The sequence below is a fragment of the Xenopus laevis genome, chromosome 3L (genome assembly GCF_017654675.1).
Source record: "Xenopus laevis strain J_2021 chromosome 3L, Xenopus_laevis_v10.1, whole genome shotgun sequence".
NCBI classification, from domain to species: Eukaryota; Metazoa; Chordata; class Amphibia; order Anura; family Pipidae; genus Xenopus; species Xenopus laevis.
The window spans coordinates 62875858-62902165 of NC_054375.1; the positions used below are offsets into that span (position 1 = coordinate 62875858).

At 39.7% G+C, this 26308-nt stretch overlaps 1 protein-coding gene across 2 annotated transcripts in view; it reads right to left on the reverse strand.

Annotated features, from left to right (window-relative positions):
- eea1.L (early endosome antigen 1 L homeolog) overlaps positions 1–25896 on the reverse strand; it is a 44577-nt gene extending 18681 nt beyond the window's left edge. Inside the window, exons 1-16 of one of the 2 annotated variants that reach the window (XM_018252383.2) lie at positions 25679–25896; positions 19766–19843; positions 18734–18862; positions 17190–17317; positions 16529–16583; positions 15901–15966; positions 14503–14542; positions 13865–13978; positions 13614–13735; positions 11863–12018; positions 7774–7890; positions 6579–6917; positions 5487–5636; positions 4530–4649; positions 3827–4030; positions 2624–2824 (exon numbers count right to left, since the gene is read on the reverse strand). In XM_018252383.2, the coding sequence (XP_018107872.1) occupies positions 2624–2824; positions 3827–4030; positions 4530–4649; positions 5487–5636; positions 6579–6917; positions 7774–7890; positions 11863–12018; positions 13614–13735; positions 13865–13978; positions 14503–14542; positions 15901–15966; positions 16529–16583; positions 17190–17317; positions 18734–18862; positions 19766–19843; positions 25679–25702 (2043 nt within the window). In that variant the 5' untranslated portion in view covers positions 25703–25896. The remainder of the gene's footprint in view (positions 1–2623; positions 2825–3826; positions 4031–4529; positions 4650–5486; positions 5637–6578; positions 6918–7773; positions 7891–11862; positions 12019–13613; positions 13736–13864; positions 13979–14502; positions 14543–15900; positions 15967–16528; positions 16584–17189; positions 17318–18733; positions 18863–19765; positions 19844–25678) is intronic. The other variant, XM_018252384.2, reaches the window with a different exon arrangement.
- Between the last annotated feature and the right edge of the window lie 412 nt (positions 25897–26308).

Sequence of the window (26308 nt, forward strand, 5' to 3'; positions counted from 1 at the left end):
CCTTGCAGACGTAAGGCTGCCGCTGAAACTGCCGTTCGTTTTGTGAACACTATGGGGGTTTACGAGAGTCCAAATTGTAGAGCTACAAACTGGTAGTGGCGGTTCGTGAATGGTGATGCACTCTTAGAAGGCACTTGCAATGTTGGGGTCTGAGGGTACTCTGGACATGATGAATCTTTTGGGGGGCTTGGTTGAAAAATCTAGGTGGTATCCCTCGAATATGATCTCTTTTACCAACGCATCTGAACAATGGCTGTTCCACACCTCCCGGAATTGAAGCAACCTGCCCCCCCCTCCCTGACTCCGGAGGGGGTGGCCCGTCAGGCCGACGTAGACTTGTCTGTAGTGGGTTTGTTATTGGGAAGGTTGGACTTCCAGGGTGTGCGATTTTTGTAATTTGTTTTGGCTCAAAGTGTGAGCGCTGTGGTGAATTGTTTCTTCGTGTGTACAGGCCACTTGAGCCACACTCCTGCCACTTAGGTGTTTGAGGGATATTAAACACTCCTAGAACACCATTAATAATACCCTCCACGTAATGTTGAGTATCATGGTCTCTGCGGTCCTCTAAATTTTCCTCCTCTTCACCTGAAGAGATGTCAGATGGTGGTAGCTCTCCCTCCAAGTGAGAAGAGGCCTGTTCAGCTGATGATTCCTATTCCAGATAGGTGTGGGGAGCGGTGTCAGCTTTGGCATTGTCTGCCCGATTGCGTTTGCCGCTTGTTTTGTGGTCTAGTTTGGCCAACACCCTACCCAGATTGTCAGTGATGGAGGGAAGTCCCTGCAGGAAAGCTAGTGACTGACTTAGTTGAATGGCCCACATTGGAGCTGGTATGTCAGAAACAGTACTGGGCCCTTGTTCCTGGGAAGTACCTTCCATAGCAGAGTTCTCTGTTAATGCTGCTGCTGGGCTCGTGGTAACACCTGCAGCCGGTGCTATTCCCTGCCCCTCTGAGCAAGACCTGCAAAGCGGCTCCCCCTGTCCACCGGGCAGCTTAATTTGGCATGTAGTGCAGGCAAAAAGGGGGTGGTGGCCACAGCAGCTTTCAGCCAGAGAAGGCTTTAGTCAGGGCTCCTATCTTCCTTGTACGCTGGAGCGGTGCTGTGAGCTGTTGCGCCACAAGGTGAAGAAAAGGTGTGCAAGATGGCTGCCGGAAGGCGGAAGTGCGCTGCATTCCACTGCGGCGTGCACTTAGTCTCCCCCCTCCTGCTTCTTGCCCTTAAGGTGTAAGTGCTGATGCGCTGAGGGAAAAGGGGGCTGTTCAGGCAACAAAGGACTTCGCTTGTGTTTAGAAGAGTCGGGGGAGAGAAGCGTTAGCTTTGTAAGGAAGTGCATGTCGCTATAGCACAGAGAGGAAGCCCAAGGCGGAGGAACAGGCAGTGAGCATTAGTAAGGACCCGGGGAGAGGGGGAGAGCTGCCAACCAAGGGAGCGAGGTGAGCTGTTATGCTTAATAGCAGTTACTCACCTTGTGCACAACCGGCCAGACCATCTGCCCTTGATTAAACTTCACAGGAACGTCTGGGTAGCCGTTATAGCTAGAAAATAACCCCGGTGGGATATGCTACTAGGCCATAGACAAGTCCTGCTTGTAAGAAGAATTAGTTATCAGTCACGACTTGTGAGTGTGGTGTTAAGACAGATAGGCACGCCCACAAATTAGTTATAAGTGTCCTGCCTACTTGAGGGTGGAGCTTAATCCCACGGTCCCTGTGTCCCCCTATGATGACAGAGAAAGAACTATAAATATCTATAATTAGTCTTTCATGCTCCAGATTCCAGGGACAACCAATTACTGGACTTTGCATGAAGTAAAGTGTGATACAAGGAGCCACAAAGAGCTACAACTACCATAACTAGCACATATGGCAAGCTTTAGGGTGGTGGAACACTGGGAGATTTAGTCACCTACGATAAATCTTTGCTACTGCGGGCGACTAATCTCTTTCCGTCAGAAAACCAAAGCGACGCTTCTGCTATCCCACGGACGATTCACATTCTTGCAGATGGGAAGGCATTTCGAGGAGATTAGTCACCCACAGTGTCACCACCGTTAAGGGTATTCATATTATAATGTACATATGTTCATATACAGATAGTGTTGCCACCTGGCCGGTATTTTACCGGCCTAGCCGGTAAAACACCAGCAAAGGCACAAATTTATTGCCAGTAAATTTGTAATACATCAAACAAATGCCCGTGGCCTGCACCCAGCCCACCTTTTTGCTGCTGGCTTGAGTCCAAATGCGCGCTGTGGCCCCGTCCCCTTTGACGTCATGACTGGCCCAGCCAATCACGTGCCATGGATCCACCCCCTTAATTGTCACGACCCGCCCCTTTGCAGCCAGAGCCCGCCCTTTTATACCCGCCCCCTCCAACAGCCGGTAGAGATTTTTTTAAAAGGTGGCAACCCTATATACAGACTTGTGGGAATGTCACACAATTGAAATCTGGCTTCATAAATTATAGGCTGAAATAAGAGCAGACACTGAAATTGGAGTGCTGATCAATTGCACAAATTTTTTTCTAAGTTTTAAAAACAGGAATCGTAACAAGCAATTAAGAACAGTTGACAGTAAGAAAAGTGTGGTGTGTGTCACCCAGCCTGTATTAAACAATTATTTACCTGTAAATCTAGCTGGACCATTTTCTCTTTGCTCTCATTCAGCTGACTGGTGACTTCATTCAGCGTTGCCTCAAGTGCCAGGACATGATCTTGGGAGGCTCTAAGTTGGGACTTCTGCTCCTGAACCTGCTCATGCAAGTTTTCCTGGGCTTGTTTGTGACTTTCTGATTGATTTTTTAACTTCTCATTAAGCTGGGTTAACTGATAAGAGACAAAGAAGAATATGGAATTTAAGCATGTGCCTCCATTCAAGGCATATCTCACAGCAGCCATTTTGGACCAAAATTTATGTTGTGTGCAGACTGAGAGGTGGATGCCTTATCTAACAGTGCACACTGAACAGGAGAGGATTGGTGATGTCATTAGCCAAAGGACCATACAGCTGAAAACACTTAATATCAACTGCAAAGTTATATTTGCATTGCACTTGAGAGAATTTCAAAGTTAGCAACAGAAACAACAATACATGTAAAGGTGGCCATAGACACACAGATTCGTACGATTTTCGGATCGTGTGTGGCGTGTGCCGACATCTTTCGCCCGGCGGAGATCGGTCGTTTGGTCGATCGGTCAGGTTTGATTTTGACCCGACCGATCCCGCCGGAGCTCATGGCACATCGTAATCTGATCGTCCCCGATATAGCCATGCCTGTTAATGGCATATCTGGGAAAGATCCGCTCGTTTGGCAACATCGCCAAACGAGCGGATCTTTGCATCTATGGCCACCTTTAGTTCCAAATATGAAGAGAAAGAACCTGCAATATCTTCAGAGTAAACTATATGCTAATGATCTAACAACATTCATTGCACCAGCAGATCAGATTTTTTCTTTTCAGGTAGCACTACTGTGTTCAAATAATTGTCTGCTGAAATGTCCTCCCTAGGGACCATCTTTCTCTGTAGACAAGAATTATATATAGCCATAAGTCAGAGTTCTGGTTATAACTCCCCAGTGACTGGTAGGTATATCTGGAGTGTTTGATAAACACTATTTGCAGGATAAAAAAATAAATGTGTAATCTAATTGCATATAAACTTGAGTGCTGTTTGAATTACCCTTTGCTGATCCCCTATGTCTGTCTTTACACTGGTCTCCAGGATTAACTGAAATAAAGATCCATTACATCGTGTACCTTGCATTTATTGCTGACCTAATTTCTATAATTCTGCAGTAACAAGAACACAATTTTTATAACAGTTACCTGTTCCTGCAAAGCATGGTTTTTCTCTTGAAGCTGGTTCAGAACTGCAGTTTCCCCTTCCCCTGCTTGAATTTTGGCATATAAATCTTCTCTTTCTTTTTCAAGAAGAGAAATGTTCTTTTTGCTTTTCTCCAATAGTGCTTCAAGGTTCTGGATCTTTTGGTCTTTGTCCCCAATCTGCCGTAAGACTTGTTCTAGGTCATTCTGGGAACACAAAAATCAGTACACAGGTACCACAAGGAACAAAATATAATCATTTGCTTTCAGATTCAAAAACGGATAAATAATGTGTACTATTTAGTGTATTAGAAAGCAGTAAATTGGAATTTGTGCACAAAGAAGGAAGGCGATATATAAACAAGACAAAAAAAAAGCTAGTAAGTCTAGTAAGTAAGAAGAGTACATTTATTATTATCTCATGGATTAAACAGGAGAAATGTTGAACCTGAAAAGTAAGGAAACATTCTACTTCAGGTTCCTAAGCAAGAGCAAAACAAATATCCGGTCCATTGAGAAGCCCTCTATATAATAAGCTGCTCATTATCGATGAGCCTAACAAAAGCTGCATCTAGAGAGGAGGGAGAAGTTTGTTTATACAGAGGGTTTTTCATGGGATTATAAAATAACTTAAAAATCTGTAAAGCTTCAAGTATTATAACACTTTGCCCAGGTTACTGCATTTAGCCACTAAGTACATTCTTACCTGGGCCTCTCTCAGTTTGGATGTGGTATTCTGCTGGAGGTTGGTCTGTTCCTGATGCTGTTGCCTTATCTTTTCCAGTTGATGCTGCAAGTCAGTCGAAGCTGAAGTCTTTTCTTTGAGCTGCAGTTATAATTAAATAGATATGAGATGAGGTTGCTACAAACAGAGGATACTTAAACTTCATATTAAAATCCATACTTATTAAAAATACCACCGATATCAGTGCTTATCTGCAACAGAGTTTTAGACAATGATATTTTTCACAAATGTTTTATAGTTTTTTCTAAGTTTTGACTACAGCTTTTTATTGCAGAAAATTTGTAAGAAAACAATACAAATGCAGTGTCAAAAATCAACCTGCTTTTTGGTTACTATGGGACACTATAGAAGTGCTCACCCGGGCCTCTAAAACAAATGCTACCGGACACATAGTACTCTGGGAGACATCACTATATATAATGTATAATACAAGCAAAAAAAAATAATTGCGCTCAGTAGGCAATGTGACAAGAAACTATACCCTGTACTTTACTGAATAGAAATCCACCTTTCTCAGGTGCTAAGGGAAACTGGCCATAGCAACCATAGCTTTGAAAAAAAATGTAAAACAAATGGGCTAATACAAAAAAAAAGATTACAATTGATTTTGCAATATATGAAAGTTAATTTAAAGGTTCCCCAAACTACCAGAGAAGAAAGTGCCAGCTTTAAACTCTTCTAACAGGAAACATTGACACCCTGAATTGGGAGCCTCAGCTAGGGAAACATTCAAAAACAGTGCCATGTAGTACTTTATGTTGCAAGTGTGACTTTTGGAGAAAAAGAAAAAAAAGAGATTACAATGTATATAAATATACCAGGTTAAATCACTGTTCAATGTCTTTCACAAGGCGAGAAGCAGCAGTTTCCAGTGACAGGAAAGCTGCTAGAAATAAAAGCTGGAGTGGACATCCCTACCTGCTCCTCAGCACGGGAGAGTTTCAGCTGTAGATCAGCCACCTGCTGTTCCTTGTCCATCAGTTTCTCAGCAGACAGCTGCCTCTGCTCCTTCAGCCTCCCATGAGCTTCCCCTAGTTGGCGCTCTGTCTCCAGTAACTTGCTGTGAAGCTAAATACACAGGGCTCAGGTCAGTTGCAAGGTATTTTCCTCTGCTTAATCACCCATACAGCAGGGTATTCATATTAACACTGGATATATTTCTTAAATGCATCATTAACACACCCAGTGGGCTGTGATTCTACGTCCAGGTCAGTTTCAGTATCTAGTGTTATAAAATTCTTGTGGTGCAGATAAAGGCGTCTCAGACTAATTGCAAGTTCTACTCTCAAAAGCAGACCTGGTAACAGTTTACATGGACAAATGAGGAGCATTTCTAGACAACAGGGCTGCATTGATTGATGCAATATATATACATACAAATGTTCAAAAAAATTCAACTCGTTCTTGAAACTGTATAATATACAGTATCTGCCATTACAGCTGCTTCAGGGTAGGCATTCCAAAACTTCACAGCTCCCACTGCAAAATATCTTTATGTACCATAATGTTAATAACACATGGTGTGCTTTTGGTCAATTTTAGTGCTGTGTTTATTCATCTATTTAAAAGCATATAAAATCAGCTCTATTGACTGCCAAACACTTATGGGATGGTTGCCTGGAAATGCAGCAACAAAACCTCCTTTTTTTCAAATCTCATGTGATGCCCTCCTGTCCTCTGCAATACAGCAATTAGCATTTATAAAAAAGTATCCCTGATTTTTTTTAAATTACATGATAACCTTATCCTTAACAGGACAAGTTCACAGGTTCTAAGTGATGGGGAGTCGCATGTAAACGTCATTCCGGTTTCTACTCAAGACAGTGTCACAATGTGTTGCAACACATCGAGGGCAACCAGCCTTTAAACCAAGGTACTGCCACCCATGTCAATGCAAGCCCTTACATAAGGTTTCTATTCATGTAAAGATATGAAAGCACAACAGAACACACCCATATAACATTCTCTATTTTTTCTATTAATTCAGAATACACAGTTAAGGTCTGTCACCTGATTGATCTCACTTTGCTGTTGCAAACTAAGCTGCTCCTTCTCTTCCCGTTGCTGCTGAAGCTGTTTGAATTCGGCCTTGAGATGCTGATATTTGGTCTCAACTTCTGAGAGTTCTGCTTTAAGTTTCTGATTTGCCTCGCCCTTCTCAGCCACCTCAGCCTTTACTGTTTGCAGCGACATCTCACTTGCAGAATGCCAAGCTTGCACCTGTTGGAACTCCACTTCTTTCTGATTAAGAAGGACTTGCAGGTTTTTCCTTGCAGTGGACTCTTCACTCTGTTTCTCTTCAAGCTGGGTGTAATCCAATTCTTTCTTCAAAAATTTTTCCATCAAATTCTGCAAAAAAAGACATATTACAAATTGTTCTCTCATATTCAAAAGCAATTAAGCACTACTATGTTCCATGTATAAATCTACACCAATTTTGGATACCAGCTCTCTCTCCATTATATTCAGCTGTAGGGGTTTTAAGTTTTGTGTCTCTATATACCGGACACTTGGAGGCTTCAGGATGCTCCAGTCATGCCTGTAGAAATGTTTACAAGAGGACTGAGCTCTGGCACGTTATGCTTTCTGTCAAATTTGTACACATATTAAAGACCTATTTTGTGGGGTGTGGATTCCTTTCCACGATAAACACGAAACCAAGTACATGCACTATGTTTAACTGATATATAACAGTCTTGACAAGGTGCAATGTATTACTCTGCCCTGTAGACCATAGGTATCATTTACAAACGCAACCACAACTGCAGGTGATCCAAAATAAACACAACTGAAAGTTCATATTAACACATGGTATTGTATGGTACTTTTGCAATTTGTGTCAAAATACAAGCACAAAATTGTGCCTGTTTTGTTACACTGGGTGAAGTTGTGGCAAAAACAACAATGAATTCCAATAAATATCAATTTGATTCAATATGCACAACACATTTTTTGGACTGTTAACACATCCCTTTAAATTGGAAAGCTCATGAAACATGTCTGTGGATGGCAGCAGAAAAAGGTAGAGTTCTAAATTGGGAATTTTCTAATTCATGTATGTTTCAATTCAATGAAGTGCATTACTGGGCATGGATTAAGATGCCATGAAAAAAACAGAAGTGCCACAGTCAAGATATCGAATTTTCTTTGATACTCTTTTCTAAAAAGCAAAGGAAGATGTATACCCCAAAATGTGCTTACTTACATCATGTTTTTGATTTAATTCAGTCAAAGCAGTTTTGAGTTGCTGCAATTCCTGGACATAAACTGCAACTTCTTGAGGGCCTTTAGCAAGTTCAGCTTTCAGTTGTTTAATAGTCACCTAAACATGAAGCGAAGAAGAGGACTTAGGAAACAACAAGCACTTGTTTAGATTTGGTAATGCTATGCCAGGTTTATTTATGGTCACATTAAAAAAAAAAATTCCCTGAAGTTGAAATCCCAAAAGAAATAGAAAGACCTTCCTTTTACAAGTTATGTCCTTATACAGATGCAGCTTTGCACACAATTAATGTACATTTTTCCCTCCCACTCAAGAATAGGTGCAGCTAAATTTACATACAGAAGTCTGACAAGAATTCCTGGTAAAAAAAATACTTACACAAGAATATGGGATGACACTGGTTCTGTAACTTAGGCCCTATTTGGAAACATTTTGAGGGAGCCTGCAATTCTACCCCCCCCACCCATGGAACATTAATTCTATAGTTGTCAATGGTAAATCAATTCTAAACTCCTCAGTAGATCTATTCTAATCTCCTTCATGGAACATGGAAACTATTCATTGGAACATCTATTCTAACCTCCTCCATGGGACAACAGTTCTAAACTGCTCAATGGGACATGATCTATTCAAACCACAGGCTACTTTAAAGGGTTCATGAGTGAGAATGCTCCAAAACATAGTGGGGCTCATTTATAAACAGTGGGCAATCTAAAAATCTAATCACTGATTGGTTGCTATGGGTTACTTCCCAGGTGTAAGAAGAATTTCACCGGCACACAGGAATTGTAGTAGCAGGGCAAGCCCTTGCAATTTTATTATGCAGTAGTGCAACGTTTCGGGGTCACGCCCCTTTGTCAAGCTTGACAAAGGGGCGTGACCCCGAAACGTTGCACTACTGCATAATAAAATTGCAAGGGCTTGCCCTGCTACTACAATTCCTGTGTGCCGGTGAAATTCTTCTTACCCTTGTTGTGAGGCTGCCGATTCCTCTATCACTGGGCACCAGGATAAGAACCTTTGGGAGTGTGTGGTGTGCGGCTTCTCCATATTCTATTACTTCCCAGGTGCAAATGTGCCCAGTGTTTATAAATGAGCCCCAGTGAGCCTTGCTATACAACTGCAATTTGTAACATTCTGGGCAACATCTCAATCACCTCTGTTATAGCTGTAGTTTAACGTGAGAGTCAAGACTCCCAAGAAAATATAATTGGAAGATTTATGAGATTGTTCCTGGTATTTTAGAAAAGACAGTGACAAATTGGCACTCTTATCATTGCCTAAATGAATCCTCTCACTGTTGATGTCTAATCTTAACTGATTAGTAATTGTTTAAGTGTTTTGAAGCATAGCTTCAGTGTATTCAAGTATAGCTTGGTAGCCTAAATGATCTTAAAATGGCAGCAGGTTTATTTTTGGTCGTGTGAAACAGCCACACACCGACTGAAGGCATTTCAGTATTTGTTGCCGCAACAGGATAACCATTGTTAAAAATGTAATTACTAGGTATAAAGAAGGAAGCCACCCTCTAGTGTAAGGTACAGCTATCTTCTCTGATTTAAACCTGATCATTTTCAAACCTCAGGCTCCCAGGCAAAGCTAGCCATAAAGGAAACCCATGACCAGCAATAAATAATGTTTGCACAGTAATTCATCACAGAACTAAAGCCTACTTCTCAAATGAAATAACACATTCTATACAGCAAATAAGTCTATGAATAGCAGACTAAAAACGCTTAAATAGGCACCTAAGAACATACTTTGATGGTTCAAACTACATAGCACCATGTTTATACTAAACAATAGTCAGTATGCCTGCCTAAAAAATGCAGGGGGAGGTTTGAGCTTTGCGCAGGTTTAAGGTAGGGTAGAATTCGAAGCACCGATACTTTCTGTGGATCCGCTCGTCCACTTTTTATAATGTAAGTAATGCAGGGTTCAGTGCGCTGATATCTGCTGAAAGTGATGTTTCCCCAAAGCCTAGATAAGAAGACAATATATAGTGTAGAATGTCTTATACAGTTAGATTATGAGCATTGAAATCTACTCACAATGTTCACTGCTTAATACGAGCATCTAATCTTTCTTAGTCGATGTTGTAGTCCTAAAACAGAAAGGCTTTACATAGTGAAATATAGCCGAAACTTAAGAAATGGCCCTGCGGACCATTTGCACTTACCGAGCGGTAGTGAAAGGAAAGACCTGTAGATTATAATATACAGTTCTCTCACGAAGTCTCCCCCTATCCACTTGTAAGAGGTTGCGGAGGTGTGTAGAGATGCAAAGTGTTGCCAGGCTTGTATTAATTACCATTCCCTAATATCTGCCTGATTGAGTTTTCTTTAATAAACTCTGTACCGCTGAGCTAATACAGTTTAGGAGAGACCTGACCAGCTCACAGCCCTACACGCAGTTTGTATAGAAGACAGTGCACTCTGCTTGCCGGCTACACTTCGCATCTCTACACATCTCCCCAACCTACGATCTCTTACAAGCGGATAGGCGGAGACTTCGTGAGAGAACTGAATATTATAATCTACAGGTCTTTCCTTTCACTACAGCTCGGTAAATGCAAACGACCCGCAGGGCCATTTCTTAAGTTCCGGCGATATTTCACTATGTGAAGCCTTTCTGTTTTAGGACTACAACATCAAAAAAGTATGATTAGTGTGCCTGACTAACCTAATTCCAAAGGAAACACTTGCTTTCATTGAATTCACTGAATAACAAGAAGCTACAGAGCAGTAACTGTTGTGCCACTGACCTTATATCCTAGATACTGTGTATATAGTACATATTGCACAATTTAGCCACAGGTTTCCTTATTCTATTCATTTTCTAACTGAAAATACTTTTTAAAGCATAACAACAAAATAAATCTCTCACAGTATGTCATTTTTATATAAATTAACAGGCAATAGTTGGATTGTGTTTTTGGATTGTAAGATGTATCTCATGTATTGGCTTGGCTATTGGTTGGTTTTCTATGTAAATATGTTGGCGCTTTATAAATATGTGCTGAAGGGGATGTTCACTTTCCAAAAACTTTTGTATTAGTTCAGTTTTTTTCAGACTGAAGTTTACCAACGGTTTCCTAATATTTTATTTTTGACTGTTTTTCTAACATTGAAGTTTACAATTTAATATTTTTTTCTGTCTGGCAATTCAGGGCCTGGTTGCAAAACCAACCATGGATGTGATGTGGAAATCAGTTGGGCTCAGCTTCATTTCCTACAATATTATTAGTACACGCTTGGATTTATTTGTAAGGGTTGAACCTGATGGACTTTTGTAACTATACGTATGGCAAGTTTAAGGCATATCATTTTTCTGCTTAAATATATCTTAGCCTTTAGCATTCCTTTTTAGTAAATGAAAAACATCCTAGGTATGTCATTCTTTCCATACAAGCAGAACTGCAGAAATGCCCCATGTTGAAGCATGTTTAATATATTTGTAATATCCACTCTGCCATTGCACACACATCAGTGTCAGGACAAGACAGATGAACACAAGGCACACTTGAGACTGACTGTGTTAACATTCACAAGCACGCACAAGGGCACAATGATACTACCTGCCATATTTTACACATCCCCCGGCATTTAATAGAGAGTAACCTAGCAGCACAAAATTGAAAAATAGTGGTCACATAAATCAATAGGAGTTATTGGAACCCAGGAAGCTACATAAAAAAACATCTGGCAATACAGTTTACCAATATTTACCTAAGGCAATGTGGGCATGTCATGTACACTTATGCAGAATTTTAGGATATCTTCTAAGTTAACCTACCACTTGCCCGTCCATATTAACATACACAAGTATATCTGGCATAAATGGACTTTATGGTGTCCCCAGAAAATATTAGGGACAAGAGACCTTATTTATTCCAATACTAAATAGTATAGTGTTTCAAATATGTATGCAGCACAAGTCAAACCATAAATATAGCAGATATGAATATTTCCTTAAGTTGAAGATTAAGTATTGTTTGAGTTGGTACGCAGAGCTTGTTTTGTTTCTAGGTGATCAGCTTTCTGGAGCTCACTTCAAGCATGGATGCTTTACCTCAGAGTTGGAGATTTGTGCCTGCAGCTGTTTGCACTCATCTTTCAGCTTCTCGGATTCTTTTTCAGCATCTAGAGTTGTTCTGTCCATCAGTGTCTGGACCTGGATAAGTTCCTTCTTCAACACAGCAACATCTTCAATTCCAGGCCGTTGAAGCTGTGAGGCAACAAAACTATAACTATACATAAGGCTAGAAGATTTGCCAGAAAACACATTTGTAAACACATTTGTATACACCTTTGCAGGCCAAACATAATAAGCACATCTTTATCTAGATCCAAAGGATACAACAACACTAAAATACTAAAAAAATGTAAAATATATGGAAATTACTTCCCTTGATGTTTTAAACTTTGGCACATCTTAGTAACTCTTAAATGTTTTGCTTTTATACGGTCGCTTATTTCTTTAGGCTTTTTTCATAAGCATATTATCTCGTGCCATTTTTGTCATACAAATAAAGCATCCAAGCACCTCTTTTGCCAAGAATATTTAAACAGACCCTGCTCAGTCCCAGGGAATACCTATGCAGGCATATTTTTTTTGTAATTCTTATGCACTTTGGATATTGCCCCCGCTATGAATTCACGCCTCACCAACTGGGTCTCTGGTCCACACTTCCTGCAAGGGGATCATAAAACAATAAAAGAAGTATGGCATGTGATAAGAAAGATTGTGGACATTAAAGGGGTTATTTATCACTCGAATGGTATCTTAGTTAAAGGGCACCTGTTGGGTAAAAATGTTATCCCCAACCAAAGGTGTGGGCTAATAGAGTGCGCATTCCGGTTGGGGATAACAGTAGGTTTTTTTTAAAAAAAATGCCACCCCGCCAGCGCTAGGCTACTCGCAGCCATGTCCAGTCACTCACATGCCCATTATGCGCATGCACATAGTGAGCAATTCGGGGCAGCTTTTCATTATGTGTATGTAAGTGACCGGACATGGCTGTCCGCACTGGGAGCTCCCTTCTTCAATCAGTTGTGATTAAATGTGATTAAATGAAAACTATACCCCCCTGAACAATGTAGGTTTCAATAAAAATCAGCTCATGAAAAAGATATTGCATAAAACAGCTCATGTAAATAAACCATTTTCAAAATAATATACTTTTATAGTAGTATGAGCCTAAATAAAAAAAAAAAAGCCATTTTAAAAAATAAGGTCCACACCCTGGGATCGTAGGATTCACGGTGCACACAAACAAACCATACATGTGAAGTCACATGAGCCAATTAACAGACAGAGTTCTGTCTTTTGCTTCCACACTTCTTCCTGGTACAGTTAGGTTAGTAATATTTCTGGTCAGGTGATCTATGGCCATCACGAAATGGTGGCTCAAGGCAAGAGTTGTAAAAGGGGCAAAATTGACTTACGGTAAATATATACCAGTTTGCTAAGATTCTTTAATATGCCACTTAATTTGATATAAACTATCTGTTGCTCAAGTATTCATTTTGGGGGTATAGATTTCTTTAAAGGAACTATTGGAATGGGCTGGATGGAAAATAAGACTGGAACATGACAGTTTTGCCATGTTTGTAAAACCATTGTATTAGTGCAATTTGGAAAGATACATGTCACAAAACTCGCCTCTTATCTAATCATTCTGCTATCTGACTGGGAATTGCCAGATGAAGAAACACAGAATTCTGGACTTGCGATGCACTGTACAATGACTTAATTGTTAGATTAACTATTCGGATAAACAGAATAAATCTATTGCTAAAATGCTAACATGCTGCACTTACCAGCTCATTATTCAAGTCTCCAATCACATGTAACTTTGAATCAAGATCCTGTGTTAAACTTTTCATTTTCTCTTGTGCAGCTGCCAAGTTACTTTTCTCTTCATCATACGCTGCCTTTAAATCTGGTTTAAGCATTGAAAGTGTAAAAGAAAATAATAGAATGAGAGTGCAGTTTGCTGATCCCTAATACAGTCACCGTTTACCCAGCATTCTTACTGTATAATACAATATAAATTGAGTAGAACACTCACCCACTACTTCAGTAGCCAGTTGAGCTGCTTTCTGTTCAAATAAATCCTTCATTTGCTTTATATTAAACATTTCTGTTTGGGCCTCTTCTATCTTCTGTTGTAAAGATTGGAGCTCTACAAGGAAAATGGAACTCACAGGTCAACCAACAAATGGCACCATAATTTAAAATAAGAAAAATTATGATGTTCGCACTGAATCTGTACAGCCCTACATTTACATTTAGTGATCCTGTGTAATCACACAAAAATGATAAAGAAAGCATTTTTCATTTATAGGTGATAATAACCCATGTGGAGTGACCCACATTGCTTTTGATTGCAAAGCTATCTATGAAAGACCTGACAGAAAAAAAACTAATTATAATTGTCCCTAAGAAAAGATCTGGGCATAAGCAGCTCTAGCCAGTTATGCAGCTGGTAAACTAAATATTGCTTATTTGTGATATCCGGAGGCTAGCTAGGGTTCCACTGCACAGAATGGTGCCTGTTCAATAAACAAACCAAAAAAATGGCACAAAAATAGCAGTCCACCCTACATACAAGTACTGAAAATCATATACTATTTACTCTATACTATATGTGTAGGCCAGCTTAACATTAAATATTGAAATGTACAGTTTCATTAATATATCATGTACCTGTTGCTGCAATTGCGGTCATCCCATCTGAAATGGAATTCTAAAGGCAAATAAGAAATAAATAAAAATTAAGAGATATTTTTTTTTTCAGATCATGGTGGCTTACAAAAAGAACAGCCGAGGCATACACAATTAAACTGGGAAGTCTAACTTGCTTTAGTAAAACATGTAATCATTAAAAGAGAATAGAATTGTTTTGCCACCAATATATTATGCTAGCTTAGTTTACGGATCCTGTCATGATTTTTATGATGTAGTTTTTATATCTAAATGACACTGTTTACACTGCAAACAAGCCACACTACCATATAAAATTTAATTCCAGAACCAGCAAGTTTATTTTTGTTGTAATACTGGTGTGTAGGCAGCCATCTCAAGTCACGTGCTTTCAGAAAGAGCCAGCACTTTAGGATGGAACTGCTTTCTGGCAGGCTGCTGTTTCTCTTACTCAATGTAACTGAATGTGTCACAGTGGGACCTGGATTTTACTATTGAGTGCTGTTCTTAGATCTACCAGGCAGCTGTTATCTTGTGTTAGGGAGCAGCTATCTGGTTACCTTCCCATTGTTCTGTTGTTAGGCTGCTGGGAGGGGGGGTGAAATCACTCCAACTTGCAGCACAGTAAAATGTGACTGAAGTTTATCAGAGCACAAGTTCGGGGCAGCTGGGAAATTGACAATATGTCGAGCCCCATGTCAGATTTCAAAATTAAATATAATAAAATCCGTTTGCTCTTTTGAGAAACGGATTTCAGTACAGAAGTCTGCAATTTGAAAAAAAAACAAAACATTTTTCCCCATGACAGTATCCCTTTAGTTATGTCATGTAGACGAGTCTCAGAAACGCCCTGTTCAAAGTTCAGCAAAGTAATTTTAGCAATTTTACATTCTCAATATACACACACGTGCAGAATTCATGAAAATGCACTTAATTACTATATTTCCACTAAACAATGTTAGAATCAAGCTAATGCTATGGCTGCAAACATTTGAATGTCAGTGTTTAATACTGAATAATGCATTTGTCAATTTGCCTTTTTATTTTGCTTCTTTCCGATGTAAACAGCTGTTGTTGTTGAAGTTAGTGGCTACTGCAGCCAGAAAGCGGATTTATTAGAGGTCAACAGGGATTCAATATCCTTTGGTTTATCAGCCATTCGTGGCCAACATGCCTACCCAGATTCATTTGATCACAAATAGATTGCAATCAGAATGTTGCTTTGCTTACATCCCACATGCTGTGGGATGTAAGGCTGGTCCAAACTACCTATACTAGCCCTAGACATCTAGGTGGAAGTCAGACATAGGGTGTATACTATCTACAGGTTATTAGTCAAAGGGTTCAATAAACCTCCCAATTCACTCATCTTGTTAATTTCAAATATTTTAAAGGAATTACTTGCTTCAGTTGCCCTTGAACATTTTCCAACTCTTTCTTCAGCTCTTCGGAAAACCATTTTTCTTCCTAAGAGGCACAAACAAAAAACAGAAATGATCAATCAATCAGTGATTGATTGGAGTGTGAATACACACAGGTTTGTGTTAGGAAAGAGAAACTCAAAAACTGTAATCTCAGGGTGTGTAATCAATGAGATAAAACATTTCTCAGCAAGCTTTCCCTGTTCAATGTAATGAAATCACCACAAAGCAGAAAGCTACACAAGCAAGTCTCTGGCTAGCTAGCATCGCATGAATGAGGAGAATCCCACTGAACTTCTTCTGCTGCACCCTGAAGTCTCAGCCTGGGTGCAGGCAGACGCAGCGTATTTCGGATATCCACCGCGTTTGCCTGCACTGGAGCAGAGACTATCAACCAGCACAGCAGCAGCAGAGAAGAGGATTCTCTGCCTGTGTTTCTCTGCAGGCTGAGATCCGCCTAGTGTGGCCCTAGCCTTAACGTCAAGCAACTTGCCCTCAACCTTTGACAGACAAAGGCTGCAAGTAACCCATTAAATATTCAGCAGCACTATGAATATAAATTCTGAAAGGCATGTAAGAAAACATCAAATCAATACAAAAGTTCAAACCTTTAAAGAGGTCTGTAAATCTTTCACTTCCTGCTGAAGTAAGAGCACTTCATCTCTGTAATCCAATAAGACATATCAATCATCAGATATCAATTTATGTAAAAAATGTTATTGATTAATGGTGTAAAAAACTCACAGCAAAAGACATAACTTTACATATTTGAATTCTGATACCACACTTCAGCTCAACAGCTCTCTCTGAAAGGAAGTCAGCAGCCCTAAGGTTAACCGACTATACAGGAAGTGCAGAGAAAGAACATAGAAAGACAAACAGCTGTTGAGCTACAAGCATAGTGTTGGCAGTCTGTCTAAACTTCATTTAGAGTACCTATAGCACAGATCAATGATGGTCACTGTAATAAAAAAAAGTTGAAAAGTGTCTCTAGTTATACTGTATAAAAGACAGTACATAAAAATATTTTTTTTCCATATACAAAGCAGCCTTTAACTTATATTGACTAATTGGTTATTCAGAGAAATCACATGTTTTAGGGTTGAGACCTTCTTCGGGTGTAGGGCATTATAAAATTACCCTTACTATCTTTAAAGGGGCTAGCTGTTATTTTCAAGTAACTTTGCTGATCAGATATATAAAAAACAAATATCTAAGCCACTGTCACATGTCAGGAATGATGTGTATTGGGATCAAACAAATGAGTACCTATTTGGCGTCAGGTTGGTTTCTCCTCTTTGACCAGGGTCATTGGCAGGTTCATGTGATGCTTCATAGTGCACAAAAAGTTCTTCAGCTGTTGCATGGGATTTCATACACAGTGGACAGATGAAACCCTGTAAGTAAAAATTAAATGTCAGCGTCTATATTATTGTTTACCTGTATTTTTGTTCAGTCTGAAAAAATAGAGGATGTTGAGGAGAGAAGTAAAAAATACCACCAACATGAGTATAAGAAATATAACTACCACCCTGCAAGAAAAAGATTAAAGGAAAAGAGGTTGAATTAGTCAAATGATTAAAGCTGAATTTTGTAGAGATTTTATTGAATGCACTTTGTAGCTATTTAGTTCTACACGAGGAAAGGATCCCTGCCCCAAAGAACTTTCATTCTAATTAATAGAGGGAGTGATACATGCCTGTGAGCTTATTCGGTAATGCTATTTCTTTCTTTTGTGCTTTTACAACAGTTATGTCACATTAGTAATTAAAAGCTAAATATGAAACTGGCTCCCAATGAATGACAAGACATACAAGCTTCCTCTGTGACATTCAATTATGGACTGTTTAATGGCCTAAACAAACAGTAAAGAACAGCTGCCAATGCATAGTGCAGTGCAACACTTTTCCTTTAATGCTATGAGTAATGAATGACACTTGCGGTCACTGACATGATACATTTAATATAAAAAATTTTGTTTGTCTTTGTAAAGTAAGAGGCAGGTAAACGTATGTCTTTATTATCTTGTTTATATATTCACCGCCTCATAAAAAGCAGTAAAACATATTAGTCTAACATTCTGAACTAAACAGTTAACATTCACTGCAATATAAGGAACATTTAATTCCTGCTTATAATCAGAAAGTACACTTTAACAGTAATTATCCAAAATAGTTCACCTTAACACATGCTTTTATTATGGTCTAAGCATTTTTATCTGAAATTAGGCATTTTTGTAGCTTCTAACTAATTTTTTAGGGCGATCCCCTTAAATGCTTTCCTTCCAGCAATAAAGTAAAAGACTGGTGGAAAAACATACTCAGTGTTTTGGTTTCGGAAGTTGCCTGAATTTTCCTTGCAAGGCAGGGAGTCTGTATTGTCATGGCTGTAGTGCTAGGAAGTCATGCAAAAGTGAACTCAATAAATTTAAGGCAACATGCAAGAGTATAATAATGTTCTTTCAGAGAGGACCATTTCAATGAAACAAGGGAATATCGATGAAAAATTACCAGCAGTAAGCCCCAGAAAGCGAGGGGCCTGATTTCTGATCTCTAAGCAACCAGACAACTGCAGCACACTTGTGCTTTCAGTCTAATATGGTTTCTGGAGATATGCATTTCAGGCTTGAGAAAGGGAACAAAGACCATTGCCAATCAAAGACACAGAATGCTCAAGATATAGGATATGTTGTAGATACTGCAATTACACTTTAATGCAGTTTGATGTTAATATTTTTCTTAACTAAAAGGTGCCAAAGCAATATAGGATTTCGATCACAAAGCATTATCAGCTGAAAACATAAAACAACCCACAGTTACACCAGGTATTTGAGTAAGAGGCTTCTGTTCCTTTATTTCTGACTCCATATGCTCATCCTCGTAATGATCGGCCAGTTCACTAGAAGTGATAAACTTTTTCATGCATGCTGGACAGATGAAACCCTGCGGAACAACAACTTTTAGGAAAGCACAAATATCTCTGAACTTCAGAAAATGTATTTGCTTCTGAAAGGCACGTCTAAACTGTTGCTGATGCTGGGGCTTCTGAGTGCTTCAGAGATGAATCCATATTTATTAAGGTGTAAAAGTACTGTGCATTATTTGTTAAGATTTTTGTATAGTTAGTACACAAAAACCTAATGGAGCGACTGCAAAAAAAACTAAATAAAACAAAAAGCCACTGTGGGTCAGTTTTCACCATCTCTGTGTCTAGGGGTGTAAAGTAGTAGATGCTTTTTTTTTTTTAAAATGCACGGGAAGGGAAGCATCTGCTATAGTCCATAATTTTATATATATCACTTGAGTAGGCAGCAATGCAACATGTTCTTTAAGCAATCTTCCACCAATGATCTGTTGCATCATGAAAGAAAATGTATTTGTAAACAATGTCAAATATCAATGCCTAACACTTTGACCTCCAATAAAATATGTTGCGAAACAGTGGATTAAATATCATGCTTGGGCATGTGTACTCAGTAACAGATAATTCACACACTTCCTGCTACCAAGAACATGGAAGAATCACCCAAAAGCCTGCTAATGACCACCTTACATTAGATAGAGCATTGAGTATGCAATGATGATCTCCAGTTTGCATATATGCTTTTGAACTATAATCAAACTTACCCACTGATTTTTTTTCACTTTTTCGCATTTTAAAACATCATGGTTGCTTTTTGATAAGTATCCTTTAACCGTATAAACAACAGGGTTAAAATATACCCTGAAGAGCAGTTACACAGCAGTCAATGAATTTCCAACGTGCTCCTCTGAAGGTGATTCCCAAGTTCCCTGCTCCAATGAACATATAAGGTAAACCAAGTGATTCCTGGATAAAAATCTTACCTCAGAAGAGCTTTCAGCATTTCCTGGAGTGGCCGAAGAGTCTGATTCAGAATTCTGTGAGCCAACTCTACCAGGAGTCTTAAACAAATGAAAGACAAGGCAATTAGCAATGCACTAATATAAAAAGTATATTGAAAATGACTTTGTAAAACCTACAAAAATGCCAGTTTAATTCTGTGACCCTTGTTCCATGCAAAAGACACAATTGCATTGTTTATAGTTCTCATAAATGACACAAATCATTGCACATCTCCACACTCATTCAAAAAAATGGATCTGAAAATGTATGTAAAGTATGTATACTTTTATTTATATAAAAAAAAACTTGTACAGTAGAAAAATACATTTATAGAATAGAGGCCAATACAACAATAAAATATAAATTGAAAGTTATAGTATAGTTATAGTAACAACAACATTAAGTCCTAAGTGTTACAGACAAGATGAATATTGACAGATGGTTCGTAAATGAGATGGGTGTTTGCGAAAGCGTGACCACTGTGCGTGCTTGTTGTGTTGAATATTGCGTTGGTGGTCGTTTTATGAATATAAATTTGGTGAATATTTTCCTGCCACCAAAGTTGCGGCGTCACTCTTCAAGGACAATCTCAGGCGGCACGGATTTCTCAATGAAGGCTAGGATTGCTAACTTGTTTTAAGTTAGCAAAGCTGCCCAAAAAGTTAACATTCAGTGCTTTGCACTACTTGATCCAATAGTACAAAATCAGAAAATTCTAATAAATCCCCACTCATGAACAATGTCATTATTAAAGAAGAAGGAAAGGTTAAAATTAAGTAAGCTTTATCAGAAAGGTCTATGTGAATACAACCGAAAATAAACCTGCTGTGCCATTTTAAGATCGTTTAGGCTACCGAGCTATACTTGAATACACCGAAGCTATGCTTCAAAACACTTAAAGGAGAAGGAAAGGCTAAAATTAAATAAGTTAATACAACAGTAAACCCTCAAAGTAATGCTGCTCTGAGTTCTCTGTCAAAAGAAACACAGCATTTCTTTCCTTCTATTGTGTACACATGAGCATCTATATCAGACTTCCTTCTTTCAGCATAAACCTCCAGGGCTAGGGCATGCTCAGTTTTGCTCCTCTCTCCCTCCTTCCTCCCCTCCCTGCTGTAATCTGAGCCCAGAGCTATGAGTGAGCAGGAAGTGATGTCACACCAAGCTATTATGACAGCTGCTATCATAAACAAACAAGAGAGGGTTTCTAGAGCCGTTTACTCGGGTATGGTAAATCATTATACAGAATAAATATATAGTGTTATAGCTTGCACTATTGTGGCTAATCTTTTGGCAATAAACTGCTTCAGTAGCTTTCCTTCTCCTTTAAGACTACAAATGAACCTCATGTCATGTCGAGGACTAAACATAAACATATGAACCCTCGACTAGTAAGTCCTTGCCAAATGTCACCAAGAGCCAAAGTACAACTTGTTAGTCATTCAGGCTACTGATTTAGACAGGCGTGGCATTACTTGCTGTGGAATGTTCAGTTCAAACAGAGGGAATGGCATGGGATGAAAAAAATAATGAGTCATTCTAAAGACACAGCCAGGGGATTATCTATCACATAAAAAAAGCCTAAAGAAATATTTCTCAGTTTGTCCAGAAAAAAGTGTTACTGTGCATAAGCAAGGTTTATCATTTGGTGCATGGTAATCAGATATGAAAATCAAAGAAACAGTGGAAAGAATATTGCTGCAAAATGTATTCAGTAATAAATCAGAGTATATTAGGAGTTGGTTTATTTAAGAAGAACTATAATGAAATTATAAGCTTCAACTCATGAAAATGAATAACCGTCGAAATATAATCATTCAAAACTGAATTATTCTTTCTAAAATAATCAAGTATCGTCAAATATTCTTCCCTGTTCAATCTTTACCTGTGTATGCAGGTTTAGATAGACAGCTTTATCACATTATTGCTCAGTGTAAAGCAAGAGAATTCAACAGCTAAACAGGAAACTGCTATAAACTGCTTGTTCGATTTTGGTCCAGCACTATGCAGCTGAATCACCCAGTACCTTTACAGAAGTAAGGAGAGATCCTTTTGGAGAGCGTATAAGCTATGTTTCTATGCACTGGCTAAGACAGTCATGCTGCTAACAACTATGATTGTCAGCCTTTGTAATGGTGGGAACATGGATGGTCATGTCTCAGAGTGACTGCTTGCAGTACTTGCCCTGGAGCTTCTATCAGTTGTGGGCAGAGTTATTTCATTTGTGGAATTCTTTGCCAGTAATACTCTGCTGTAGGGAGCTCCATTATTTTTTCTTTAGTAGGATCTTGCGTTGACAATATGCTGCCCCTCCTTAGACCTTTGGGTTGTCTTTACTTCGTCACACACAAAGGTTGGAGTACACCGCAGTGCACTGGTACTGCCAAATCAATGGATGGAATGGTTTTCATCACTCCCTGCTTTGGACTGTATCCAGGGAAGAACCTCCTGCAGACAATCTCAACTAGGATTATGCAACACAATGACAACTCTTTTACCTCCTGATAGAGACAACAGTGGCCCTGACTTTGCATCCTTCTCCTGTTTTCCTGTTGCTAAAATTACTACCCTGTTGCTAAATTTAACTAAATCTGCCAACCAAACACTGGTACGTTTACACTTAACCATAACCAATATGTTGCTCTTAGTCAATTATCACTAATTATACTCTGGGTTACATGACTCACATCTTTTAAGGCAAGCACTTTCCCATGCCACATGAGGGCTAAGGGGCCCCTATGCTTCAACACTGGAAGGTTATAGAATGCACACATCTATGACAAAGTAACCATACCTAAAATGCATCCAAGATTCAAATAGGTATGGTCTCTCACAAAGAGTGAACAGATGCTACAGAAAAAAATGTATAAGGTACCCTAACATATAAGCATCAGCATGTCCAGCCTTTTAGCTGCTACTATGCCTAGAATACCACCACTTTATTTTACTATTGTCAAATGACAGAAGTTGTAAATCAAGAGCCGGGCACTGCTTATATCCTTGACACATACCCAAAGAACTATATATAGGTCCTGGAATGTATCACTTTTATGACCTACATCTGTAATGAACCGACTGAAATCTTGCTCCTGAGGTTTTCTACTGTTGACATATCAACCATCAAAAGGTACACAGTTGGCGATAATTGGTAAAGTTTGGTAAATGTACAAAAAACAAGGCAATAGCCCATATATATATAACGCACGTACTCATCTGCCTGCAATTTCTTTTCCATTGTTAATAGTGGAACTTCCAACCCTGGGGTCTGCTGTCCATGCATTACTATATTACGCATCACTATAAAAGGAAGTTTCAAATCCATGGGTCAGTAGGTACTGCAGATGTTCACATCTTTGGCAATTTAGATATGGCACTATGACTTTGCACCTGACTCCACCTCTTTACCAGATCAAACAAAGAACTTGGATAGAATTATTGTCACTTTTGGCATGGACACCTGCTTAATATAACCAGTAAAATGGATGCCATTTGCTTAGTACACTATCCCCCTGAGAAATAAAAAGAGCATCCAGAAGTCCCAGTCTGGACATAAGTTGGAATATTAGAAAGAGATCCACCCAGATTGCTCCCTTTATTCTCTGCTCTTTTTCTTCTGCCCAATGATGACTCATGAACCCCATCTGTAAAAGAAATTACAAAGGTTCAGCCATTGCAGCATTTAAATATGTTTTATATCTACAGTATGTGCCATCTACTCACTGCATAAGCACAACAAATTGCAATAATAAAAGACAACGCATGGCTATGGGCAATGTCTGTCTTTTATTTAAAGACTCATAAGCTGGCCATACACGCAAAATATATAAGAATATATAAAGTTTAGTATATTTTTTTCTGAGCATGTATGATGCCCACTGATCCTGACCAATATATAGATGTACTATGGATATCAGTTGGTTCAGGGATTGGATACATTTAAAAGGTTCACTGCTAATTCACCATAGCTACAAGTATATGGTACACTGGCAGATTCAGAAGTAGAGAGGGACCACATCTACTCTTCTGCTGTGTTCCCACAAGTGGAACAATAGAAAATAGAAAGGCACTTATACTGTGTATGGCACCTCATAAAATACAGTATCTGTCCATTTGGCCCATTGGCAGCTTAGTCGGAATGTGAGGTTGGCCCATGCATGCCTGCCTTCTTGTAGCGAATGTTCATGTACTATTAGTAATTGCAACAGTTTCAGTAGAATCTTTTTGCACTTGCAAATTACATTTTTTAATTAGACTAGTTTATCCTGGGAAAATGAATCCCATGTTCCATGTATCAATTTCTTCACCCAAGAGTAGGGATGGGCGAATTTGACCCGTTACGTCAAAAATTCACTGCCTGCGAAATGTTGGCGACACCCATTAAAATCTATGGGCGTCAAAAAGATTTTGTTGTGCGTCTTTTTTTTTTTTGATGCACAACACCATACAAGTCTATGGGCGTCATTTCTGCCGCGAAACAAGGTGAACAAATTTGCCAATCCCTACCCAAGAGTTCTATTACATGGGTGGGAGCAATAGTTTGAGTTTCTGCTAAAAGGGCACCAAATTTATTTACTACAGCAATAAATGTATTGAGAAATATCTTATATGTCAGTACCAGGTGGTCATATAAAGAAAATATTTTTGTAATGAAGTAGTTGGCCACTAGATTACATCCTGTAACAGATGTAACCACCCATTCAAGTGACTTCAAAACTATGTTGACAAAATTACAGCACGTGCCAAAAGTATGGCTCTTGCTGCTATTGACAGCAGGAACCTTAGGGCAGGGGCACACGGGCAGATTTAGGGAGATTTAGTCGCCTCTAATCGCCTCTTCTCCGGAGCGGCAATCTCCCCATTACTGCCTACCCCCTGCTAAAATGAAAAATCGGCTGCAGCAATGCACTCGCGGCGCTTCGATTTCCGAAGACGCCCGACGTTTCCTCGTGAGGCAACTTTGGAAATCGAAACGCCGCAAGTGCATTGCCGCAGGCGATTTCTCATTATAGCAGGCGGAAGGCAGTTCGGGGAGATTATCTCCCCGAAGAAGAAGTCGCCATACCATACGGGGTGGCAGTAATTCCAGGGTTACCTAGTCAGTGAGCACAATTGTGCACTATTCATCAGTAGATGCAGGACAGATGCACAACTATACAGAAGTGGAAGGGGTGCACATGTCAATCATTATGTACACAAAGTCCATTTTTGAACGGCGCACGAGAAGAAGTACAAAGTATAGTATAAACAATTTCTTGCAATTCAGTTAAAAAATGATGAGTCTTACCCAGCTGCTGCAAGATGGAAGAGTGACACTGTGGCCCCAGTGTGTGGTTGGCATGCAGTATTCTGTGGCATGTGCCTGGCTGTGAAGCAAGAGAATGAGAGGAGGGAGGGGGCGAGAAGGGAGGAGGGAATGCAGCTGCTCTGTCTCCCGTTGGTGCTGTGACCTGTGAGTAGAGAGCAGGAACTGTGACAGGCTGAATGGGCGCCTGCTCTGAATAACAGTGTGCCAGTGGCACTACGGTAAGTGGCGCGGTCCAATCCACTTGCCCTGAGCCATAGATCCGCCTCAGGCTGATTTGACATGCGACGAAGAAAGGGAGGGCCAGACTGCTGCGTTTCTCAGCGCTTTATTGATAACCCTTTGATGCCCACAGCTGCCACCCCATGCCCAGTGTACACTACAGCCATTCCCCTACAAATCACTCATAATAATAAATCAACCTGTACAGTAGAAATGTTCAACAGCCTGACAGGCACAGGTTGTAAATCAGCGCAGAAGCATTAAAAGCAGTACAGGCTGATCGTGCGGGCCCCACTCGCCAACACACACTCACATCACTGGCCAGTGTCATTCACGTGTTGACTTCCCAGCTTTACCCTCTCTTGCTCACCAGCTGTAAAATCCTCCTGAACATGTCTGCGCCAGGGCCCCGCGGGCAGATATCTCTGTGCAGCCACCAACCAAAATGAACGACCGAATACCGGGACGGAACAGAGGCTGGGAAGGCTTCTGCCTCTTACTTTCTTATTGTATTGGATTCAAAGGGGAAGCGCATAGAAAAGGGGAATGTCTTTTCTTCTCGATCATTCAAACCAACGACAATGTTTACAATCCAAACCTTCTGTTCTGTCAAACAGCTGCAGCCTGCTCCAACAGCGCCCCCTAGCCAACCTCCAGGGCACTTGTTTGTACTGCAATATAAATGAATCCTGTCAAATGCAGACCACATAGTCAGTGTTGCCACTTTGTCTGTACCTATTTATTATATTTACATTTTAATAACATTACGATCATGTATTATTTTTACCAGCCAGGCCAGTTGGCAATACATACCTCCCAACTGTCCCTTTTTTGGAGGGACAGTCCCTCTTTTGACAGCTCCACCTGCAGTCCCTCATTTGTACTGGAAAGTCATTATTTTCTCTGCACTGAACAGCCAGAAAAAGAAACAAAGTTTCTAACTTAAATGGCTTTTAGCAGAGAGCACAGAACAACTAACAGGAGCAAATAAGATACTTTG